The 25,540-nt window shown below is 47.1% G+C and overlaps 1 protein-coding gene across 2 annotated transcripts in view; it reads left to right on the top strand.

Moving 5' to 3' along the window:
* Nucleotides 1–25,540, top strand: part of LOC8043875 (LIM homeobox transcription factor 1-beta) — a 264,573-nt gene that overhangs the window by 58,586 nt on the left and 180,447 nt on the right. For both annotated transcript variants that reach the window (XM_040222320.3, XM_040222321.3), the window contains one exon: nucleotides 12,781–13,096. In XM_040222320.3, the coding sequence (XP_040078254.1) occupies nucleotides 12,781–13,096 (316 nt within the window). The remainder of the gene's footprint in view (nucleotides 1–12,780; nucleotides 13,097–25,540) is intronic.

Below are 25,540 nucleotides of genomic sequence, written 5' to 3'. Positions count from 1 at the left end.
GAGAACGGAGCCCTGAGGCACACCCGTTGTCGCCTCATAAGTAGCAGAAGAATTGCTATTCGAGCTAACAAAGCACTTTCGGTCGCGCAAATAACTTTCGAGCAATGAAAGCAATGAGTTGTGAATATCTAGCTTTGACAGTTTAGCCAGTAACATCTCATGATTTACAATGTCAAACGCTTTACTTAAGTCAAAGTAAATCACATCAAGCTGGCCTCTGTTAGCGACGGCGTGAGCAGCGGTTGACATAAAACAGGCGAGATTAGTTGTGGTCGAGCGACCCGCCATAAATCCATGTTGGTTAGGGATAAGATAACGCTTGAGATTGAATGACAATATTTTGTGTAGTGCCGCTTCGAGGAGCTTCGAAAATGTGCAAAGAAGAGATATAGGTCTGTAGTTCGACACATTTGTTTTTGGACCGGACTTATGCACAGGTACAACAAGTGCCGTTTTCCACATGGCGGGAAAGACCTCATTCTTTATGCAGTTGTTAAAAATCTGTACTAGAACAGGAATAAATATGGCACTGTATGCCTTCAAGAGGACTGACGGAATACCATCATGGCCAGAAGACAATGATGGTTTCATTTTTTTTACACACTCATGCAGTAGCTCCTCGTCAAAGAGTGCAATACAGGATGCATTCCCAGAGACAGCTGGCGCGGCAGTAGTTGAAGGGGTTGGATGATGCTTAAAAACAGACTGGAAGTGGCGTGCAAAAATTTCACAAACATCTGTCGTCGAGTTTCCCTGTGAGTCCAGCAGGGTGATCTCTCCTCTACCTTTTTTCTGGGACCGAGAGCGAACATACTTCCAGAATTCTTTGGGATTTTTAGTTAGCTGCAACTCGACGGAATCAGTGTACGCCTGATGATCACGTTTAAAAACTTCCTTGCAGAGAGACCTTAAGCGCCCAAATTCTGATTTTAATTCGGGGGTATCGTTCTTTTTAAACTTTCGATGAGCGCGCAATTTCTTATTCATTAAAGTACGTAATTCGTGCGAGAACCAGAAGGGAAACTTTGAGCATTCAGTATTGTAGTGTTATAGTTGTTCTTTCAGTGTTATAGTGACCTTGTTTCTTTTTAAGAGATCCTTCTTGGTGTTCGGTTTTCTTCGCTTGTATTCTTTTTTTTTCAGATTTTTTAATATTTTTTTTTCTTTTTTGAATTTCAAATAATTTATGGCTTTTGTTTGGTTTTCATGTGAATAGTTTTGGTATTTTCTACGCCGCTGCCGGGTCCAGTCCCACAAGCCGCTATTGGCTTTTGACGGACCCGCATTTGTATATATTGTATTTATATTTGTGCAATAAAATTATTATTATTATTATTATTATTATTATTACTTTCAGTTTTTATGGTTGTTTTTTTTTTCCAAAATCAAAAAATTGCTAACCAGAGGTATTTTGCCTCATATTCCGACTGCCTTAGGAAATGAACCATTTAAAACTATGAGATCTTAGCTTCCCACTGTTTGTGGGATGCTAAAAAGTTAGGCTATGGATTATCGGTTGACTTATTGTTCATGTTGATAACATTCATAAAAAAATTATAGCCAGCGCCACTATTGTTGCAGTCTTATAATTTTGAGACTTCTGACGTAAGTATTCTGATAAGCGTATTATTTCTAATATTTTTATTTATCGTTCATAAGGTTGAGAATCACAAGGCATTGGTCTAAAAGTTTGTTGCAATCCTTAGAAGACCACTTAAATATGCCGCCTTATGCTCCCAACTTGTTAAAATGTGAAATATTGAAAATATTCTAGCTTCACTTCCCCGATAACGTCCTTTTTATTCCCTTCTAACTTTTCTTGATAATAATAATAATCTTTAATGACTAATTCTTAGAGTCAGGATCAAGTTCCAGGTCTTGTCAAAGCCTCAAGGGCTTGTGGGACTAGACCCAGCAATTGCAGCAAGCTTATTGAAAATGTTCACATTGTCACGTACACACACTCGCACACACACACGCACAAACACGAATCACACACCGATGACATCTTCTGCTCAAGGCGCAAGTTCACATTTCTGTCGGTCTTGAAAAAGAGCAGGAAAACACGTAGTCTCATCAGAAAAGAAACGCACACATACGCACATGATTGCATGTAAGGTTTAGAATCAGTGGCTATAAATATTTCTTGGCTTTGTTTTGTTGTGCTCGTGACGCACCCAGTTAAATAATCCGCTCTTCGGCTTTACTGAATCTGATGCTCATAATTGCTGGCTTTCCCCCAACGTTATTTGGAAACTGGAGCAGAACAGGTGTATCAAGAATGGTTTTTGCGTGACATAATTCCGGTTATAATTTTCCTCGCCATTCTACGAGCAACCCGAAAACATAGCCCAGGGCTGAAATGGAACACTACGGTTCAGTTAGGCCGGCGCTAATTCCAGACCTTGACGATCCATACTTTATACTTCTAGCTCTGACAGGGAAGTATTTCTATTGAAATAATCGCTGAAGTATCATGTGACTATGGGAAAGGCATAAAAATGGCATGAAGACTAATGGTCAACCACGCAGCAGGTCATCACGAGTGTCGTTGCCGTGCGACATTTGCGTGCTTCGGATTGATCGTTGACTGTGACTGGCGCGAACGTGCTGTGGAATAACAAGGTTGATCACTATCAGTCATCCTTTCTTCGAGGCTTGTCTACTGACATAAATGACATCACACTCGAACGTGACTAGGTCAACTGTCTTTTATCGGCCAAAATGAACGCAATAGAAAATTGCTGTCTGAATGCTTACGTTAAAAGTACCGGGGAAGTCTCGCTTTCTTTCAGTTCGCTCTGTCAAAAAAGATTTTGTTTTCGTTTTTAATTGATTAGGCGCATGAGGACAAACACGATACTGATGTTCGCACTTGATTGATACGTTGGTGCTATTGGCACCCATGAGAAGTCGCGACGACCTGGTACCTGCATAGGCACCGTATCGGCAATGTACTGGGAGTTTGCTAACTACGGCGGCATCCGACGGGAGGATGCCACGCTCATTGATTCGAGCCGGAAGGCAGAGAAAGAAAAAAGAAGGTGGGGAAGGGGTGGAAGGGAGAGAACGTGGCGGTCGATACGGGCTAGGCTCTTCCCATTGTTTCCCCTTTAGGGTCTGCGCCGCTCCGGGTGGCCGCCTTGACTGCAGGCCGCGCCTTTGTTTTTAATCAGCCGTCCGCACGGGACCATCGCCGACTGTCCGGGCACAGCGGAATCTGGGGGGCCTCGCTGGGTTGATTGCCCGGCGACGGGCGCGACGGCCAGCCCGCGCCGGTGGCCATTGATTGAGCCTGGAATGCGGACCGCATCAAAGTTACGTTATCGACCAGAGATGAATATGGCGAGTGAGTCCGAATAGATTGATTGGGGGGGGGGGGGGGGGAGTTGAGTTTGAGCGCTAAACGCCGCAATCGCAAATACGAGACTTATTCGTTTGAGCTCAGCTTGAAAAACTGAAACATATTCTATGATTAAGAGGGAGTGTCTCTTACATCCGTCGTTATAACGTCGTAAAGTATCAGTGCTCAGTGTCTGAAGATGCCTGGTGGCTGAAGAAAGTCAGGGCACGCTTAATGGCGACGCACTAGTCGCTTCGTCGTTGCTTCACCTTTCCTACCGTCAGGTGGCAATGATACCCCATTGGCTGCGGTGTGATGCTGTATTCATTGGAGCTGGTCGTGTCCAATCATTCTGAGGTAGAAGAGTAGTAAGCTGGGCGAGTTGGTTTTAACCATGTTCAACATTCTGAGGTGTTTAGTGACTTTGACACGTGAAAGAGCAAATTTAATAATATTTCATCGATTATTTCGGGGAAGAGCATATGATTTAAATGGCCCGAATTATATTTCTATGTCGTTGAATATTGTTAGCGTTTACGTTTCGCTGTACTTTTTTGCGTCATATCTTGCTGTATATTAATGCCAGACGTAAAGTTCTAATCTGCCCAGTCGACGAGATCCCTTCCGTCAATTCTTTCGTTTTGTGAAGGTCTTCAGTTACGGCCCACAATTGTTAGATACTTGTTCATTTTCTCGTAGGAAAGGCTAAAACAATGATTTGTCCTGCTTCAGTTGTCGACCTCATAAAAAAAATCTTTAAAGCACAAATTGATGTTTAAGATGATATTAGATAAGTTTGATTTCTGCTGCCTCTCCGGGAACGACACGAAATGTTTAGATCGTCCTGCTTTGTTAATCGAAATAAAGTAAACAAGTGTCCGTGTCTTTTAGCGCTCAAAGGGCCCGATCCTCACCCTCTCATTCACCTGCCCCCTTTGCATCACCTGAATGTACACTCTAAGAAACGCCTGCGCGTCTACTTACCCGCAAACACTCGAAGAGCCAATCTCTGCGATCTATAAAATCAGCTCAGCGAATGATGAGGCGGAACATCCGTTAAGACCTACAAATAACGTTTGCGCTGTGGCATTAATCAACACAAAGAGTCATGCTTGCATTGCGTTATTAGCCCCGAGAGCGAACACAAGCGTCGCTGCGGTCGCCGCGCCCTGATTGGGTGAGGTGTACCGTGACGTCAGGGGGAGGACTCCGCTCCGCGATCTCGCATCCGCTCGCTTCCCAGCACCAGTTTCCTGGTTTGGCGTTGTGTTCCGCAAGCTCTTCAAAGAGCTGGACTTAGTTTACCCGGTGTACAAGACGTTGAGTTAGGCCGATATTGACGTGCTTCCGTACATTTTATAAGCCTGCTTGTCCCTTTTACTTTTAAAATTAGGTTACAAATCCCGAAAGCTATTGGTGGAGGCAATTACAACGATGAACCTCCCCGTCCGTCCACACGACACAAGGCAATCTTGCGAGGGGTCAGTGAAGCGGTGGCGCAAGTGTTTCAGACGCTGAAATTCTGTTCCTTGCACGTTCATGATTTAGGACGATATTACATCCCGCTTTCAAGGCATTTGAAGTGGCATTTATATCATGGGCCTTTGGGTGGTCGGCTAATTAGCTCGCGACCCCGACTCTGCGCTGCCACTCTGCATGCGCTGGTTCACAGATTTTTTGAAGGCCCTGCGTTAGATGATCTTTGAAGTGCTCATGGAACAGGGTTGTTTTACATAAATGTAGCTTCTTCGTGAATTGATTATATAGTTTAAACACGTATGCAGGCATATTTCTTAGAAGATGCACAATTACTGGAAATTAGATTGTTTGGTAGCAGCAAAAACGGCCGAATTGCCCCCAGTTGCCTGTATGATATGTATTGAACTGCCCAAAATATGCACAGCAATAGTGCCGTCATTTGGAATGTTTATACTTATTCCTGACATTCTTTATTCCAGCCTTGGGAATTCGGAAAATACACCGTTTTGTCTGAATTGTCATTTCCAATTAAAAGAGACACTGCTGCAGGTCCCCAAAAGCTTCCTCAACCTCCAAACTCCCTACAGCTGGACTTTCTGACAACGGAGGAAAACAGGAGTAAAAGCAAGCATTCGAACGTCTGTCCAGTGATAGGTGCAGCACCCGTTTTCACCTCAAGAACCGCAGTAAAAGAAGTCCGACTCCTCGCGGACCATTACTAAGTTCCCTTTTTATGTTGATAATTAAGATATCTACGGGTGATAAGATAACATAAGAGTGTTATCTTATCAAGACGTAAACATTTCAAACACCGAAAGCAACGCTTTTTTCTTCCATGACCAAAAATCGTAAAAACTACTTCGCGGCGCGTACGAACGATGCGCAAATATTGTTTTTTTCTCGAGGTGAAAACGGGTATAGTAGCAGAAAACGTAGAACCTGTGAAGGGCGACAGTCTGCGTGAGAAAACCTTCGGGTATTTTAGGTTCAGGACAATTCGATTTAAGTAAAATCTTAATTTTAGGGCTTAAGGGACTAACGAGCTAGACACCTTCGCTTACGTTTGTTATACATTACTTGAGGGTTCATATAAACAAGTGCACAGATATCACCCGTGTAGTTCATTGAAATACTATCCGAATCCAGCAAAGGTCAAATGCGAGACACTTATATTATAAATGTTCCTTGTTTTTTTTTTTTCTTTCCTCCTGCACTTGGGCTGTTTTACTTGTGATTCTCTCCCCATGGCCCAGCCTGTATTCAGTATGTTGCTCGAGCCGCATGCAGCTTTTCTGCTTCGGCGATCTTGTTTAAAAAAAAAGTAAGGTAAAGAAATAGTATACATAACCTGGGAATTCATTCAGACCACCAGCAGCATTTATTGTGCGAGATGTAAATCTATAGTGATTCTCCTGCAATTGTGGCCATATTTCTTTATTTTCATACACCAGCTGTGATTCATGCCTTGCCTGCCCTGTCAGCCATGCTTAAAATGTTGGTTGAAGTTTCGCCTGTAGCTACAGGCCATGCCTCAATGAAGGCTAATATAAAAATTTACGCTTCCTACGAAAAACACGCCGAAAAAAAATTATACAGAAACGAGCGCGCCGACAGCTAGCGTCGCCACAGCCTCCACCAGGCGAGCGGGGCGAGTCGGGGAAAAATTCTCTCCTCGCCGTGACGTCACCCCGGTTCGCCATAAGGGGGCGCCACGCGAACCTCTCGGGGCTAATACCACAGCGCAGAATCCATTTTTGGTCTAAACGAATGCTCTGCCTCATCATTCGCTCAGCTGATTTCTTAGATAGCAGAGATTGGCTCTTTGAGTGTTTTGCGAGTAAGCAGACGCGCAGGCAGGCATTCTCTAGAGTGTATAGAATATCCCCATGACATTCTAATGTGGAGCCATCCCGCTTTCCAGGGTCCGTCACCGCTGCGCACGAAAGTCTATGAAGACGTATCCCCGCCTCCCTTTTTCGCCGTGCGTCACTTGATATTCTCGACTGTCTCGTTCTTGTGTTGGCTACTATTGTATCTGGCAACTGAAGAAAGCGGGGCGTAGCGAGTCCGGAGCGTATGTTATTGCTTTGCAGCCAATGATACTGCGGCCTTGAGGGAACCTTGAAGACCAATTCGCGAAGCAAGAAACGTAAACATAAAGTTCCTTAAACTGTGTCTGACAATAGTCTATATAATTCGTATGGCCGTCCCGCTCGTTTTAATGTCCGTGCATCCGATTGTTCCAGCGTGTGCATGAACGTGTTCGGCTTTCCGAAGGCTAACATTCTCTAGAAATGGTAACTGCAACGGGTTGGTAGCGCTCGCACTGAATGCAGGAAAACTGAGTTTGAAGTTCGACAAACTCGACAACTCGCTAAAGGTAAAGTTAATTAGACCCAAAAATGGCCCCATCAACAGGTACGACTCTGTGCCAGCGGTCTAAGTACCTGCAACTATTACCGTACTCGAACTAAATATTAAAAGAGCAAACGTCAAGTATTGACGGATTATGTATCAAAACCTATTTCATTCTTTATGTACACCCGCCGGCAATATGAACGTGAACACCTTACCTGGTTTCTTGCCTGTTTTACGGCTCCCTAAAGCTATATTAACTCTCAACGTCTGAAATGGTACGGTACGTGGCTTGGGGTCTAAACTTTGCGTTCCAGCCCTCTTCTGGAACAGAGCTTGTTCCAAAACTTGCAGGAGCGTCAAAAACAAGAAGAGGGCTGTTCATCTTCATATCACTCACGGGTGTATGTGTACATTTTCTACTTAGCTACCCGCTGTCGTGATTGGGTGTAGCGGTATAGTAAGCGTTTTAACAAAATAAAATGGCACTATTTCTTGTTCGAACCTCTGCTATATTCCAAATATGTGTACACTGGGAAATCTCTACCGAATGTCACATTTGTAAGTTATTAATGTAGAAACTCTTGACAAAAGTAGTGTACTCAAATGTACTTGGCGCACTAAAAGTGAACGAAGTACGTTTACTTACCTTATTTTACCCTTTTCACACGGAGCAACTACGGAAATGGTTTTCAGTGAAGCCTTTCTGGTCTATCTCATTATTAAATCATTAGTTAGTCTGCCATATAATCAATAGAAAAGTTTGCAAAATATGATCTACCTCCATAATTATTGCTTTCGTGCTTATAAAAAAGAGAGTGTGTGCGTAATAAGTTCAAAACACGTAAATATAAATATGTAGAGAGACGTTTGATCACTGAAATTGTTCTTGTATCCAGTGGTTTCATACTGAGTCTACGATAAATTGAAGTAAATGGTCTCGCTAAATGGAGTGATATTGATAAAGGTGAGGAAGGACTCGAGAGGTATTATTTCTATCTCGAGGTTTAATATAAAAGTAAAGGAAATTATTACGCTCTTTATTTATTCGTTCAAATTCTTCTGCATTGTGCGTCGTACCTGCTCCTAAATCGCATACGCGTACGTGAATACATTACTTTTGTTTGTAAAACTATTTTGACTTAAATATGCAGCGCCCGGTTTCATATCCCCGTATGGAAACCACTATAGTCATCCACTTCCCCTGGCTTCCTCTGACGCAATTTTGTGCCGAGGGTCCGACTTTTCTTGGAATCCCCCCGCCTGTAGGACACGCTGCCGTTTGCAGACTCCGGAGTGGATACTGATACTCCAAATACTCGAACCTGAGTGGCAAGACCGGAATGAAGAATGATCGGCCTTGATTCCCCCTGCCAACGAACACCGTCACCGGTCTCTCGAAAATGCGCCTAACCTCCCGGCGGACGTACGAGGCACAAAAGGAAGATGTCATCAAGAACGCGGTGTCCCCGCCATGCTGGCAGGGTGCATCCAGGTTGGGGGGATCCTACGGACCCCCTCCGACGGCAGGAAGAAAGAGGGGAGCCTGTGTGCCTACACGTGTTTTGGGGTTCGATCGCGGACTCGTCGAGTGGTCCAGCCCCGGCCTCGCGCTGTGGGAACGTTGGCACTCCCACGTGCAGCGACCGGAACGTTCAAGTGGTGTGGGATACAGCACGTCCTCTTGAGTCTGCCGCGACGTCGGCGCCGGCAATAGACCGGCCGGAATCCCTGATTTGAACAACGGTCACGGCGACGACGCTGAACCATAAAATGTCTCCGATTTCTGAAAACATTTCATGCAGTTCTTTTTTTTTTTTTATCTCTGAAGAGATTTGCTTATAGCTAACGAGAGGCATAGATGGTGAATATTAGGGATTGGCAAGGCGCCTTTACCTCAGTGTATGCTTGTCGTTAAAGGAGAACGGAAATCTTATTACACGAAACAAACCTTTTTTTAAAACACGACGGTTGTACCCGTGCTTCTGAGGCACAGTACCGAATGAGGCATACGCTTGCTGCACTCGGGGGCAACGTTCTCGGGCAATGCAGTCACAGGTACGGGCACGTGTGCCCTCTCCCAGCCTAGGCGCCGCTGAAACCGTGCGCACGATTTCCTCCACTCCTTGGAAATGCCCCCACAGAAAATGACGATGCAATATGGAGTGCATCCGACATAAACAACGTGCCTAGAGGGAAAAAGCTCAACAATATCGCATTTTTATATCCGGCACCTTCTACGCTGCTCACATTCTCAGTTGCATGTCAGTCAGAGAGGTAGAGAGGCTTAGAGCAATAAACTGGTATCCCGTTCACCAGGAAAAAGTGACCCCCCCTTGGCCGCCGCCATGTTGTACAATTTTGACCACCAGACACGTGACCATACCAATCATGAGGCTTTTACGCAAAACTGAGGCGAGATTTGTATCGCGATCGCTGTAAAAAACATGACAAACTTTATTTTTTAGATGCGGAGCATCTTTTGCTCGGGTCTATGTCCAGCGGCGTCGTAGTCCGCACTCACACTACGCATGCGCAACTCTCCTCCTTCCCTCTCTCCAACAGCTGCGCGTTACTCTCTCCGCTCTCTCTTCTCTACCAGCTGCGTGCACTTCGCGTGCGTTCGCTTCTACTCACACAGCACGCGCAAGCGCATCTCTCCTCCTCTAGTCTCCTCTCCTTCAAGTGTAAATATAAGCAGCGGTAGCGCGCTGCGCGCGTTCAAGGGGAGGAAGTGGCCGAGTGGGCTAACGCGTCTCAGCTCGGAGCGTGGAGCGAAAGCTTGCGCTGGGAACATCCTGGGCTTGAGTCCCCGCCGCCCCCGCCCGTTTTGATCTGGATGAGTTTCGTACCGGCACGCGTTCGTGTGACCACTACTGCGTGATGCACGTTAAAAATCCCTGGTTAGCGGTTGTACTGCACTGGCTAAATTTCTCATCTACAGCTAAGAGAACGATTACCCGTTAAAGCGCATCTCCATCAAGGCTGTATAAACATAAAGAGCAAACCAATTTCTGCGCGCGTTCAGTTCACCGCCTGTTGACTCCACTTCACTCCGTTCTTCACGATGAAGTGTGATGGAACGGTGCTCCGCATCACCCCATGGTTCCCCTCGGGAAGATGGTGTAATTTTTTAATACTGTTAGCCCCAGAGATCAGTGTCTAGTTCCGATAAAAACCCAAAATATAGCACAGTTGCTGACGGCACCTAGCGAAGGCATTGCGAATCTGCCCGAGTTTTTGTCGTAAATGCACATTTTCAGCTTAAAACGAACGAAACATAACTCGTCTCGTCGGTACTGTTATTAAAGATCACTCAGCAATTATTTGCGCGTAGTACTTCGTTAAAGTCTGGACGTAAAACTGTAAGGTCACGTGTCTAATGATGAAAATCTGCAACACGGTGGCGGCCAATTGGGGGTCACTTTCAGCTGCCAGCTTATCGCTCTAAGGCCTTCTACCTCGTTTAGATCAGTACAGACGCTTTCAGCGCGCGCCATATTGAGCTGCCATAGCCGACCTTCTCTTGTCTCTCCGAGATGCCAAGCCACTGAAGCGGGCGTTGACGAGCCTCCACAAGGGCCTATGGTGAGGAGAAGGACACAGTAACACTTAAAATTGGAATAACCTGTCCTGCTGTGGTAATGATGAAGTGGAGCGAACGGAATAAGAGGAAACAAAAACGGAAGGTCGGTTATGGCGGCGCCCTGAAGAAAGCGTCTACACAACTAAAGTCACGAAAGAATGTCTTCTCGCCCCCCCCCCCCCCCCTCCCCCCCCCCCCCCTTCCCGGTGCGAGCTTTTTTCGTTTGATAACACGTGGGTGTCCCGTGAGCGTGCACGCGCAGCCGGTGCATGACGGAGGGAAAGGAGCGCGTGCTGCGGGAGAGAGCCAGTTAGCCTTTTTCCTATCAGGGACTATCCTCCGTTCAACCTAAGCGGGGATGCGAGTCAAAAAACGGAAATATTTTCCGAAAGTTGTTAATCTGGGATTTAGTGGGTTCTATTATTCTTAAACAAAAATAGTGCGTGTATGTTTCTACAGCCGAAAGTTAGTCTGACTCAGCAGTCTGACCCCGCCGCTCCACCGACCCCTCGCACGATTGCCTTGTGTCGTCTGGACCGACAGGGAGGTTCATGGCGGAATTGCCTTCGCCGATAGCTTTCGGGACTTGTAACCCAATTATAACGGTAATAGTGACAAGCACGCTTATAGAAGGTACGGAAGCACGTCGGTATCGGCCTAACCCAGCGTCTTGTACACCGGGTAAAAAAGGTCCCGCTCCTCGAAGTGCTTGCAGCACACAACGGCCAAACCAGAAAACCGGGGCAGGGAAACTAGCCGGATGCGAGATCGCGAAGCGGAGTCCTTTCCCTGACGTCACGGCACACCTCGCCCAATCAGGGCGCGGCAACCGCAGCGACGCTTGTGTTCGCTCTCGGGGCTAATACTCCAAGGGTTTAAAACTCATTTGGACGGGGGAGGGGGGGGGGGGGGGGCCAGATGGCCCACGCCAAAAAGGTCGAGGGCCAACGCAGGACAGGGAAAGGGGGGGGGGGGGGGGGTTCAAATGTGCAGCTAATATGCAAGCACGTTAGCGGCGCGTTTGCAGCATAAAAGCAAGGTGACATTTTTTTTCCCCCTAAAATATAATATTTTCGTATTAAGTTTTGGGACAACAACAAAAAACTGGAAAAACCAGTTTGTTCTTATGTGGCAAACCCGCCGCTAATGTGTTTTCAATTTTCGATAGAAGACGAAAGAAAGCGCACTGTCACTGTCGTATCGCTCAATTCACTCGGGAACTATTAATAAATCAACATATGTCTAGGAAAAACTTCATAAGAGAGTTTTAGCTTGCCTGATAATTTTTATAGCAGAATTATGAAACAGTTGTGTTGTTTTAATGGTTCTTTTTGACTGATAGAAAGCAGAGTTCATAATTTTATCTCCCGAGGTTTCTCCTGCTGAGCAGGAGTTCGTGCAGCCAAGGTGAGTTCTGAAGAGCTCGCGCTTACAGCATTGTAGCGCGCTTGTCGTACAGGCGAGCAAGACGAGAAAGAGCTGAGAAGCAAATATTAAGACGAAAAAATACTCCGTCGAAAAGAAAACGGAATAGACAGAGATGGGTGACCACGTGTTATAAGGGCAAAGTGTTTAGAGCTTAAAGGTGCCGACGACATTAAACAACCACTTATGAGGCATATAGCGCTTGAGACATGGAAACAGGGAAAAGAACCCGTTGGTGCTTGAGCATCTCAGTGAGTCGCGGGACACGTGTTTCAGACTCCACTATAGTCGCTCCAGCCGGAGATGGAAAATGGAACTGGTCCTATAGCTTGACCCAGCTACAACCTGTTAAGTCTCGCTAGCTGCTGTACTCAGTTGAAATCAATTCGCTCCAGATGGACTGATTTTTACCTGGGCAAAACTTCTGTTATGTGTATACGGTCAAACCAGGCTACAAATATTTTTACGTGTGTCAATGCCACCCACCCCCCTCCCCCCAAACGCACACGCACACACACATTTTCTGTGAAGGGGAAGGGTGCATGGAAGCCAGATGCTGTGCTGGACGCGGACTTCTGGTTGTCGCTCGCAGGAGGTGTAGAAGCCCGGATGCGCAAGACGGGCGGCGGCAGCAAGGCGACCAGCACAGCGGTGCCCGGAGCCCCCGGTGGCGGCGTGGGACTGCTGCCCGGAGTAGGCGTCGAAGACTCGTCGGCGGCGGAGGCCGGCGCCACGTCGGCGTCCCTGTGCGCCGGCTGCGGACTGCCCATCGTGGACCGCTACATCCTGCGCGTGATGGAGCACTCGTGGCACGAGTCCTGCCTCCAGTGCTCCGTGTGCCACGCGCCCCTCGAGCAGTCCTGCTACTCCAGGGACAAGAAGCTCTTCTGCAAGGCGGACTACGACAAGTGAGCAGCCCTTCTTTTGTCCGTTTCCTCAGAGCATCGCGATGCGTGTCTGGGAACAACTTGTAGCAAACGCAGGGGATGTTCAAGCGGTACTTTAGTACCTTTGAATCATTTCCCCGTAGAGAGATGCCCGACTTATCATGCGGACAACTACGTAGACGTTGATGGCTCAAACTTCGAACTCACTGACCATGTATGAAAAGAAAAACTAGAAAAAAAAATTGCAGTTTTATTTTAATTAATTTAGTAAATCGTCATATTCGGAATGGCATTTTACTTGGAATGTAGTGAACACTACCTCTAGTCTCACAGCCTTCCAGGCACGCGACGCCATGTAAGGGTTGCCACGTCCTCCTTTCATACCGTTCTCTTTAAGCTTTTGCAATTGTTGAAATCTCGCAGTGTCTTCAGCTACCCTCTCTCCTGTTTCTTGTGTTTTTGCGGTTTTTGTTCTCGTTTTTCTTTTTTTCTTGTCAGTTGTGTTGTGTGACCGGCGGATTGTTATCTCAAGTGATAACAATGAATTACAAATTTAAAATAATATGAGCACGAGCTGCTCATAACATTTTAAATTTGTAATTCATTGTTATCACTTGAGATTCAAGCAGACACAACGAGAACGCACAAGCAGACTCAACAAGAGCGTAGAAAGAGGAGCCAAAACTAACGCTGCAATTTCACAATGAAGAAAAGGATCGCGAACGCGTTTTTGTGAATTTTTTCATTGGGAAAGTCTGGTTGAAAAATAGTGCTTCAGATATAAGTTCTAAAGAAGTTGTACTTCTAAAGAAGTTGTACTTATTTAGATCTAATATATATATTATAAATAAATAAAATATACGAATTTATTTGGAACACGCACTAGAGGTCCTCGGTCGGCCCTGCAATACTACACAGGTTTGCAGTCGAGTATCGTATTGAACTGTGCTCGTCGATTCGGTCGAAGTTTCCGAGACACACCTACAAGGCCAGGTTTCATCGACGCGCCGAGCTCTGTTTGGAATGACTAGTGGATAGACGCAAAACTAGCTGCCATTGTTTCTACTAAAGGCCTCTACGCACAGTTGCATTTGAGATCGTTTGAGTGCATTTGACTGCGTTGCGTCGAGAAACGAACGCGAGTCACTGGCACAACGTAAATAGCAGGAATGCCTTGGTTTCTCGCAGCCGCAACGCAGTCAAACGCATTCAAGCGCTCTCAAACGCTCTCAAACGCAACTGTGCGTAGAAGCATAGCCTCCTTTATACCGACAAATTCCTGGCAGATCACCACGAGCAGCGGCCGCCGAAATGGAAAAGGTGGAGCGGCAGACAACGGATGAGTGGAGAGCCACGTGAGAGGAGCCACTTCTCCCGAGCGAACAAGTGTGTTTCGGGTCTTCGCCGTTGCAAAAGCTGTGCGCTGACGTCTAGGTTTCCTGAGAAATGCTCTGTGCTACCAGATCCTCGCTCTCCAAATCCGCGACCGGGCATTCTATGGCTCCGTCGTCGAACTGCCAGGCTTTGTGAGTATAGAGGAGACTACGATAGGGGCCTTCACACTTCGAGCGCGTTCGATTGCCAAATGCCGGCGTCCAGCGTTCCGCGTTTGCATTCGAACGCGCTCGAAGACGAAGGCTCCTATAGCTTTACGTCTACCCACTAAGCATTCCAATCATTCTAGTTGGAGCTCGGCGTTCTGACATCACCGCGCTATGTATTCTCCTCGTCTCCCTCAGTTTCTCGGAGCATATATACCCTGTGTCAAAATAAGATGACTACACTTTCCTTTCATTCTAAACAAGAGCAAATAGGGTTTGAAACTCCGCTCTCATGCGAACAATTCCATATGCTTCCAGCCGCGAGGACCCAAAAGCTCTTTAATGAGACTGAAAACATGGGCTTCAGATAATGAATAAAGTCTATTCTCGGCAGAAGACCATTTGACACACGTAATATGTGCAATTGATGGGGAAACAACCTTCTCCTAAAGGCAAGTCAAAATTCTACAAATATATACTAAAGAATGTTGGTGCACTTCGAGCTTTGGCACGTCCCACTCACAGATACTACAGACACTGATGTGACGTGTACTCTTTAACATTCCCCAACAGATGAGGCTGCACAAACCTCGTGCAGCTACAGTGTTGACCATTCTTAGTAACGGCATTCCCCGTCCCGCCGGCGGCTCCTCATTCTTCTTATCGAGTGGCGCGGCGATTCCAATGGCTAACAAGTTGCACCAAAATGGCGGAGACCGTAAGTCGCGCGTCCACGATCGGCGAAGGGACAATGGCCGCTCGGGTGGCATCCCCGTCCTCAAGCGCTTTTCTGGGGCGCCCTCGTCGTTCATCCGGAGGAGCCCAACTCGGCTCTATAGCAAAACACCGTGCGCCTCTTCTGCCTCGCTCGTTCGACGCAAACGGCTTCTCGCATCGGGGAAGCGCGGGGCGATTCTCCGGCTCCGTGCACAGGCCCGTCTCCTAACGGGTCGGCGCGGAGGAGCCTCCCTGCCGTCGCCCTGAATATATATCTCGTTCCATTTGGGCGTAACGGCCGCGCAGTCGTGAGCGCCCAGCCGATTTGAATTCCCCGCCCCGAGGAGGGGGCCCCAGTCGTTCGAAGGGAACGTGCCCGGGCCCAGATTTACGATTGCGGCAGGCACCGCACGGCGCGCGCTGCAGGGCCGTTAGCCCGTCTCCGGAATCTGGAGGACCGTCTCGCTGCCCGAAGAAAACTCATTGGCTCCGAAGCAATCGACTCCGATCGGCGTTGGGCCGAGATCGTGCTCGAGTGACGGGGCGAAAGACACGGGCTCTAATTGGCGCGGCCGACCACGTCGTTCTGTCGATTCGTAGGACACCAAGACGGCGGCGCGTTTCGAAATGGGGGGCCCTCCGTCGGCGGCGCCGCCGTCGTGTTGGAGCCTATTTATTGCCCGAGACTCCCGATTAAAAGCGTTAGCCAGGCCGTTGTCGGTAAGGAATGCCTCGAAGGAATTGGTCTAAGGCGGCTTGGTGGAGGGTAGAATTCAAACACTTTGGAATGCGCTTTTTGTACTCCTCTGAATAGAATTTCGCACTGGTTTTGAGCCGAAACTCGATGCGTGTGTCGATAAGGTAGTCCGACGAAGTCGGTATTTGGGCCCGTAATCTGAACGTGTTTCGTCAAAGTCAAGCTAGTTATAGAGGCCTTGGCGCTTTCATTATTCTAAGACAAAAGAAAAAAAAACTTTCACATTAGTTTTGAGCTTGTCTCGCATTCCTGTCAAAACACGACGCATTGGGCGTATATGTAATTAACAAAAAAAAAAAAAAGCACAAGGTTCATTCTAAATTTATAATATATTCCTATATTCATATTTTTTTCTAGCAATAATATTTGTATCCGTCTCATAAAATGCCTAATGAAGGTGCTTTGGAGTATATTATTGTCGTTACTCTTTATTATAACGGGGATGGCTCGACGGCCTGCTCCATATGGAATAAATAAAACTGCTAACATGAACACTAATGTATGTTATTCAATACCCAAAACTAAAAAGTAACGCTCTACTCTACCTCACGCGACATAAGTCAATATTTCATTTTAAAAATGATATGCGACTTATGACACGGCGGTAAGTTCAAGTAACGAATGCGGCATATTGCTTTGTAAGTCACGTAAATAATGGTGTGAAACACAAGTATACCAGATGGAACACGTTTATTTGTTTTTCACAAAATCAATCGACTGAAAAGAAAAAAAAACATTTAAACACGAGGTAAACTTGCGCAACTAAACGATACACAAGAGGCCGTACCACTGTGAGGTCGCTTTCGTTTCCGTTCATTATTGTATCACCTTCGTTGTAAACAATTTCATTTGACTAATGCCTTATTCGCGTTGAATCGCGACATTGCCGCGGCCGCACTGGACTTGCAGTGCGGTGCGGGTAACGTCATGTCAGCGTTGGACGTACTATGATCATGTTGTTGGCTGCGCTTATGTTGAAAGGATGGTGATATTTAATTAAACATGAGGAAGATACACAGAAAGGGGGGACGGACAACGAAGACTTCCACTTAAAATTAAACCAAGACTTCCTCATGTTTATTTACTGTTACCAACGCGCTCGTTTTGTACTTAGCTGGTGATATCTCGACGATTCTTTCAATTCCATGTCTGGGCTGATGAGGTCTACATTCTACATCTCACAAATATATATACAATAAAAACGGTGACAGAGACCTCTTACACTCTAAGAAAAAAGGGAGCGCGACTTAGTCCCCGAAGGGAGCAAGTGCGTTGCCACAACCATTAGTCCCCTCGGGGACTAACGGTAAGGGGAGTAACAGTTGCGCCCCCCTTATTAGTCTTTCGCACTAGCACCGTTAGGACTAACTGTTACACCGTTTCAATTGTACCTCGAAGACCAACTGTTAGGCCCTTGCACTAGGTCTCCTGGGACCAATTGTTACACCGTTTTAATTGAACCCCGAGGACGAACTGTTAGGCCCTTGCACTTCGACCCCAAGGACTAACTGTTACACCGTTTCAAATGAACCCCGAGGACCAACCGTTAGGCCCTTGCACTTGAACCCCTGGGTCTAAACGTTGCGCCGTTGGATTTAGACCCCTGGGACTAAAGGTTCAACCTTTGCATTTGGTCCCCAGCCACAAATCACCAAAACGAAATCGTCCAGTTCAGGTTAAACGTAGCTTTATTGCCTCGTAAATACACATCGCATTCAAGGATGACTAAAGTCAAAATTCCTGAGCGGTAGACTCCACGATAAGGCCAGATTCCGAAGAGTGCACTTGCGTCGACGATGGCTTGAACACTGGGACGGCTGTTCAAACCGGTCGTGGTCCAAGCACCGTTTATTGGGGCACCTGCAGCTTCTTGCCTGTTTGCGAGGAATTTGGATTATTAGCAACAGGGGCAGCATGAAATACCCGATCGCTCAGCAAAAGTATGAGACATAACACACACATTAAAATAACAAATAGGCTACAAAAGTGCTACAATGGTTCACATCTAACATGCGATCTGTTGACAGCAGACCAGCGCAATATTATATTTTTAGTAGACCGTTCGCTGCGAATTACAGACCCAGCGTGTGCGTGCCCAAACTATGCTTCAAAGTGACGGAACGAGCTCCCGCCATCAACGCGAAAGTCTGTACAACCGAATGAATGTCTCCATTAAGGCCGGTTCTCACACGCAGCGAAGCGCTGAAGTAGAGCTGCTCACGTGTCGTGAGCTGCTTTTCGTCTGCCATGAGCAACAGTTTTGACGGTGTGATACACAGCTGGTGAAAGCTCCCGTCAGCACGCGTTTAGCGCTAGGTCAGCGCTATGCTTGTAGCTCTCAGCTGCATATGTAAAGAGGCCTTTATGGTAAAACGATCCTGCCAGGGTCTGCAAAACACAAAAAATAAGCGATCGGTAGAACTGGAGTTTTGCTCGATACGATTGAATATCAGGTCTCTGTGCTGCGTAACAAAATAAGCAACCATAGTGCCAAAAAGAATAGAGCATGGCGCGTGCTTTGGAAGCTAGAGACCGCGCTCAAACTAAAACACTTTCTGACGCCGCAGTTAGTGAATATACCATAAACAGAAGTACTTTGACATACCTTAATCGAGTTCCCTTGTCTTGGGACTTCAGAACAGATCAAGTGCAGCGCTGCAGCACCGCGATTCCAAACCGGATTTCACAATGATCGGAGACGACCAGCTTCTAAGTCCTGACGAAGGCTATACTAAAACAGGTTCTTTTCAAACAAAGACCCCTTCCCATTTGCCCGACGGACCCTCTCTGGCCCATCTGCCCTGCCCCCTGCGGGAGCGAGGAATGCGGGGGAGGGGGTTGCTGGGAAGGGGAAGGGAAATCTCTTTTCCCCGAAAATCTCTCTTCCCCCTTTCACTACACACGACACACGTGACACGACACCAATGCCCGAAGGACGGGAGAAGGTCGAAGGTTCGCCTTCTCCAGGGATTATGTTCGCCATTTTCAACACGCCGGTCAAGTGACGTACAAGCAAGCACGCTTTTCTTTTTTTTTTGTTTTCTCTCCCTCTCTTTCTCTCTTCAATTTTCTCGGGGGCCTTTTTTTTTCGCATTTGTTTTGTATTAGCAGGGTGTTGTCATGAATGACGTCCGGGCGCGGTTCGTTCTCCGTTGTTCATCTGGAATGTTATGTGAAACATCGACGACGATGGCATGAAGGCGTCTGGATACTGCCCCTGAATGTGCTGTTTAAGTGGAACGTGCCGTGCATCAAGTGTGTCAGTGCGGATTTTGAGTTCAACATTGGACTACCAAGAAAGGTTAGTTACGGGGAGACGCAGAGACGAGGCCCGACCTGTTCTTAGTAACTCAGTTTTAGCGAGTGAAGTGACCATTTATTCTGACTGCGAGACTCCGGTGTTGAAAGCGCGTCTTCTACGAACTCTTAAATTTCATTTAAGAAAAAAAAAAGTGCTAGTATTCGGAGGTGTTGCGTTTGGATTAATGCTCATTTTTTTTTTTGCGCGAAGGCAAGTTAAGTGAATGGGACTTGTGAAATGTCAAGAGATTATTTTTGACGAGATGGTTGGGTGAAGTAGAGTCAACACTTTCGTTAACTCGCATTCGAACTACGCGCGAAGCTCTACCATGTAATGTCTGAACGTTCGTGGCACATTAAACAAATTCGCTAGTTTCGTCCGAGTTTTGTCATCACTTTCAGCCGTGCTGGGCAGAGTCTCGCCGATCCCCAAGACGAGCGAAATATGATCCGTCCTCCTGGCGAACATTCCGTTTGCCTTCGGGGACTAAATCCTACAGATGCACCCTGTCTGAGGGGGACTAATGGATGCTTTTGCTCGCGCAGGCCTATCGGTTAGTTCCAGTCGAGCGCTGTTAGTCCCCAGCTTTTGCGCGCGGTACCTAGCTTGAACCAGATGGTCCTTACGGGGAGCAACTGGAAGTTCAGAGGACCAAATGCTGCCGTTAGTCCCTTGAGGCCAACTTTTTTCTTAGAGTGTAGTGAAAAGACGGTGAGAGTGCAGGCGAGCTGGTGGTAGCTAATCATGTCGTATTACACCTGAGACTGCGGTGGAAGAAATCGGAAGAACTTTCAGTAGAAGGAACAGACACAGAGAACGTCTCAAATCTATGGAGACGTTCTCTGTGTCTGTTCCCTCTACTGAAAGTTCTTCCGATTTCTTCCACCGCAGTCTCAGGTGTAATACGACATGACAGAGACCTCGGCGATAAAATTTTGGCTCAAGTTTCAACGTTGCCGCGGGATTAGTAAGACAGTATCGTCACAAGTTATATTTTAGCCCGTATTGTGGAGTGTTTGTCTTAGAGCACTGCACAGGAATGCAGGCCTACTTTCTGACGCCCGTCCCGGTCCAGGCACGCTGACTTTTAGTAACACCCGACCCGGACTCGTCCCCGGGCCGATAGTATGCCTGCCTGATCAGGCCCGGCTCAGCCCGGCCCGGCCCGGTGATATTCGCGTGGCCATTCCGCGCCCCACCTCTTAAATTAAAAGCTGTCTCATGGGAAGGTGTTGGCACATTTGATTCGTTTACGAATTTCCATGGAAGACTGTGTCATATAGCTGTCACGTGGTGAACCTTCGAAAGCTTATACAAATACAAAACACGTAGCATATCTTTGGTAGCCAGAAAGCGTTTTTTTTTTTTTCTTCAAGAGTTTGAAAAGGAGAGGGAAAGACCACCGTAATTTCCCCTGTGACCGGATTGCCCTCAATCAGTTTCTTGCTCTTTGGCCGCTGTTGCACTATGCTGGTGGAATCCATAGGATTCTCCGTAACTTCTTGTGTAGATTTTATAGCGCAGCTCTTAGGGCGCCCGTTTCCGTGTTTCGCGGCGTCGGCGTCGGTGTCGGCGTCGATGTCAGCGTAACCGCGCTAAATTTAGCGGGAACATTAACGTCACGTGACCTAAACACCAATTCAATTCTTCGCTAAATTTCGCGGGCAAATTCAATTTCTCTGCTAGATTTAGTGGGAAAAGCCCCTGCTAACTTCGGGGAATTCAATTGGTGTTGAGGTAACCTGACGTCAATTTTCCCGCTTAATCTTGCAGAGAAACTGAATTTCTCCATAGGTGAAGTGACACCAGTCATGTGACATCATTTTCACCGCTAAATCTATGGAGAAACGGAATTGGTGTTAAGGTCACGTAGCGTCAATTTTTTAGCTAAATTTAGCGGGGAAACTGTGGGGGGAGGGGAGGGTACAGAAGAGGAGGACGGGAGGTTAAGTAGGAGAAGGGTTGTTTAGCAGGGTATATCGCAAAATCAAAATACGTCAAGAGCTGCGCTCTAATTTCTTATTACAGGGATTTGTAAACGTCTTTCAATTTTTAGTTCCAGACAGCCTTCCTTATTTCTAAGACTTGCTTGAAGTGGCATCGTAGCAACTTCGCACTTCGGCCTTTTTCGTTTCTTTCGAGCCTAAACTTTCTAAACGATCGATGCGTTAGCTTTTTTCTTTTTTTCTGCAATTTAGAAAGCGTGCTACACCATTACCGCAGCCCGGCCCGGGCCCGGAAACAATCCGTGCCACCCGGCCCGGACTTGGCCCGGGCCCGGAGATAATGCGTCATACCCGGCCCGGCCCGGGCCCGGCCCGTGGACCGGGCCGAGACCAGGCTTTCGCGTTGGTCCGGCCCCATACCAGGGTTCTAGAGTGTCTATTCAAATTTAAAATTATACCAGAAGCAAATGAATTGCACGATACGTTTGCTAGGAACGAATCATGAGCGCGCACTCGGACAGCTCATCGAAAGCGCCGATTCACCCCGCGCCTGAGCGGGAGGGAGGGAGTGTTCCTGCTTCAAACGAGTGAGACATCAAGTCAAGGACAGGAAGTACTTAACGAAATGAGAACAATTGTTTTCTGGTTTATAGTAACGAAGCAGTAGGCTGGTATAGCAAGGTCTGTTTTTGTTGCATAATGTTTCCTACATACACCCCTTCGGGTGTAATGTTGTCACGTCAATACTCAAAAACTGATCGATACGTTTCTCAGATTATTGGCATTTCTAGAACACTTATAATTTACTTTCGCCTATATAATTGTTACCGTCATAAATAATTACAACGGCACGTTGTAATTATTGAGCCCTGAGACTAATAACTAAATGTTACTTAAAGGGAAGCTACGGAGCTTCTTGGAAAAAATGAGTTAGAAGTGAATTCTAGTGTATTTTTACCCCGTGAACCCGAATACCCAAACCATTTGCTGCGTAAGTATTGTTAAACGCGAGAAAAACGCGAAAGACAGTCGCTGTCCGTGACGTCATCGACGGCTCTTTTGGCTGCCCAAGGCTAGGGGGGCGGGGCTTCAGCCCTATTTTGAAATTGCTCTTGTGGCTCTCCGGCGCGTCGCATTGAAATATTATTTTGATATCTGTTATTCTAAAGGCCAAATGAACGCAATTCAAGCGTTTTTTCTCAAATGTAGAAGTGCCCCATCTTCCCTTTAACAGACCTAAGTGCAGTAGCCAGCTTACCGTTACAGTAGCATATAATGTCCACCGAGCATGATAAATACATGGTGAAGACGGCACAAGTGCAAATATCACACTTTTTTGTTTAAAACCTCCGTTCAAATTATAATCAGACACCCTATCTAAGTAAGCTTGGTCGGCTACAACAAGTTTTAAATCCATAAATAGTGCTAGTGCAAAATTTTTGGTACAAGTATTTTCACGCAAATGAGCGCGTCGCCGCACCGACACGCCTGTGTGACCAATTTTGATTCACAGCATCACGAAGAGGCCGTCCCGTTCAAAGCCCCTCAATGTGTTTACGTTTGTCTCGCAAGTAACGTCCAATGTGCCAGTGCATGTGGCCCTTGTCTCGAGCGACCCTGGGAAGCAAACGGCGGCGCAGCACTCAGATGTGCGGCCATTGGAAACTGACGGCGGCCGGAGCGCACCCGCTTGTGGCACGTGTCTTACGCGTGTTCACAACAATGGTTGGCGGTATTTGAAAGCGGGAATTTCATCGAAGGATTTTAGTCTAATTTTTTAGCAGGCGGTACTTGGCCGCACTGACTGAGAGGCCCATTACGCAGGGGAGCGCATTACCAGAACTCGCATACAGCGTTTCAAATTCTTGAATGTCTTATAGTTCTGGATTATGACTTTGATGGGAGTAATGGGCTTTCTACCCTCATAATTGGTATCTGAGCTTCCCACTTGGGGAGAAGAGCTTAATCGTTTCCCTTTTGAGTAAATATATATGTTTAATCTAAATTTATCTCGTGGTGGTTAGGGAAACAGCCGTTTAAATTAGAGTCACTTCGTGCTTGTTTGACACCGGCCCTGTGGAAACTAGTTTTATTTGAGCCTATTCGCGTTGTGGACTGTTTCAATGGACCACGGCAGCCAAAAATACAGACTCTGACGTCACCATCTCATGTACCACTCCTGTGTATTCTGAGATTTGATATCACCGCACTGGCAAAATTGTCCCTCGTCAGCGGTTAGACGCCATTGTAAGGCAATCCCGCTGACTAAACCTGCCTCGTGTGAATTTGACTTTTGAATCCAGCGACCGAGGGAAACGAGACGACCGTGAAGTGGTGTCCCGTGCCCGCGTGTTCGGTCGCCGTGGCGCCCTCGGCCACGTCACGGGGCCTCGTCCATAAAGCGCCGGATCCAGTGACGCCGAAAGGCAGACCGCTAGAGCGTCGCGTCATCAACGCGGCGCGCCCTGTTTGCTCGAGGGATTGGGCGCCCTGGGGAACTTTGCTCGGCGGCAGCTCGGGGTTCGGCTGCCGGGCCCAGAGGAGGCGAGGGGGAGGCGGTCTCAAGCTGGCACCACCGCGGGCCTCTCGCTCCGTCTCCGCGACGAGCTGTTGTCCAACAGTGACTTTGAAAAGGCTCCCCCGCCGGGGAAAACACTCCTCGCGCCAGCGTGCCCCGGCGAGGAAGGAGCCGGCCCAACAAAAACCGACACAAATGCCGGACGGCCCCCTTCGCGGCCAACAGGCCGTACTATCGGGCGCGTCGGGCCGACAGTGTCGCGCGCCCGACTGCGGCAGAATTAGCCCCGACGCACGAGCGGCTGGCTCCGTGCTGCTCCGACGCTGTACCCGGCCGCTCTCTTCTTTCTACCGTCGCTTTTTTGAGCCGGTGGGGAGCTGTGACGCTGGAAGTTCGGCTCTTGCGGCAAGTTCTGCTTGGCGTTCTCCGGGCATCGCAGCTTACTCTTTCTACGCGCCAGCTTCCTTTTGCGAACTGTAGTCTTTTGAGCTCAAGAAAACCGCCTTTGACTGATTATTTTCTTTTCACTTTTTTTTTTTCTTACGGTTGAAGGCAACCCAAACTGCCCTGCATTGTGGTGCAAAAAAATCACCCTTGAGGTTTATACTTGAAAAAGTTTCGCGACTTTGCCTGTGTATCCTTCCATAGTTTGTTCTGGCAACAGACAATAGTTTTTCTGAAAAAAAGAAAAAAAAAAGAAAGACGATTGAATCTTATACAGGCGTAGATATTTCTGGGAAGTTTTATTTGTGAGCTTCTAAATTACCGGCTCAACGTAACGTAGGCTAGCTCAAACTGCCCTTCCTCGGCTGTTATATGATCATCCATCCACCACCAGTGACAAGTGGGCTGACATCTTAAGATGACAATCTGCCAATTGTCTACAGTTAATTACGTGTTTATATCGATGAGTGGGAAAGTCAATAGCCTGATGCCTAATTCATTACCGGTTGATGGCATTCTGCTTGCGTTTCTATAAATATCATTTCGGTTCAGCTGTAGCCTACAGATTCTCAAGCTTTCATTCGCAAAAGAGCATTCATCGCCAGCTGTAATAAGCCACAAACAAAACGAATAATCATCGAGCGGACTCCTCGTTAACCATCGGGTACTCGCGGTATAAATCCCCCGCCGATTGTTTCACCTCTGAATAGAAAAAAAAAAAAAAAAAAAACAGTGAACTAAAACACGTTCCCTATCGCAACTCGAATTCAGACAAGTCGCGCAGTGACATTAATAGAGGTCATCCAGTTGACCGGGTGGCCTACCTTTTTATCTTTTGCACGGCATTTCAAAATAAGTTAACCGACAATGCGCTCTTGCGTCAGCGCAAAAACTTCCCTTATGTCTTGGTGAATTGTTAATTTACAGTGCTATGCGCACCAACCAAAAAAGCGGCCAGAATAATAAAAGCGATAGTAAAAGTGCATGAGGCACTTTCATACCAGCCAGCAACGCCCCCTGAAATGAGTGGTTGCCAAAATCAATTACTACAACCCGCCCCTTTACCCCCCGTATTCTTTAATAAACCCATAGACCTCACCCGTGTCGCTTCCCTCTACCATAAGAATCATAAACAGCGACACTACCACCTCGAGCTAGAATGATATCCAAAAACACGTTTCGCAGCAATAGTGTTTACCTAAATCACAAAACAAAAATCCTCAGTGATTGATCTTAGTCCA

Source organism: Ixodes scapularis, unplaced genomic scaffold (assembly GCF_016920785.2).
Source record: "Ixodes scapularis isolate PalLabHiFi unplaced genomic scaffold, ASM1692078v2 PGA_scaffold3__209_contigs__length_174095766, whole genome shotgun sequence".
Classification (NCBI taxonomy): domain Eukaryota; kingdom Metazoa; phylum Arthropoda; class Arachnida; order Ixodida; family Ixodidae; genus Ixodes; species Ixodes scapularis.
Note: the sequence above shows the minus strand (reverse complement) of the source record. Positions and strands in the feature narration are given on the sequence as shown.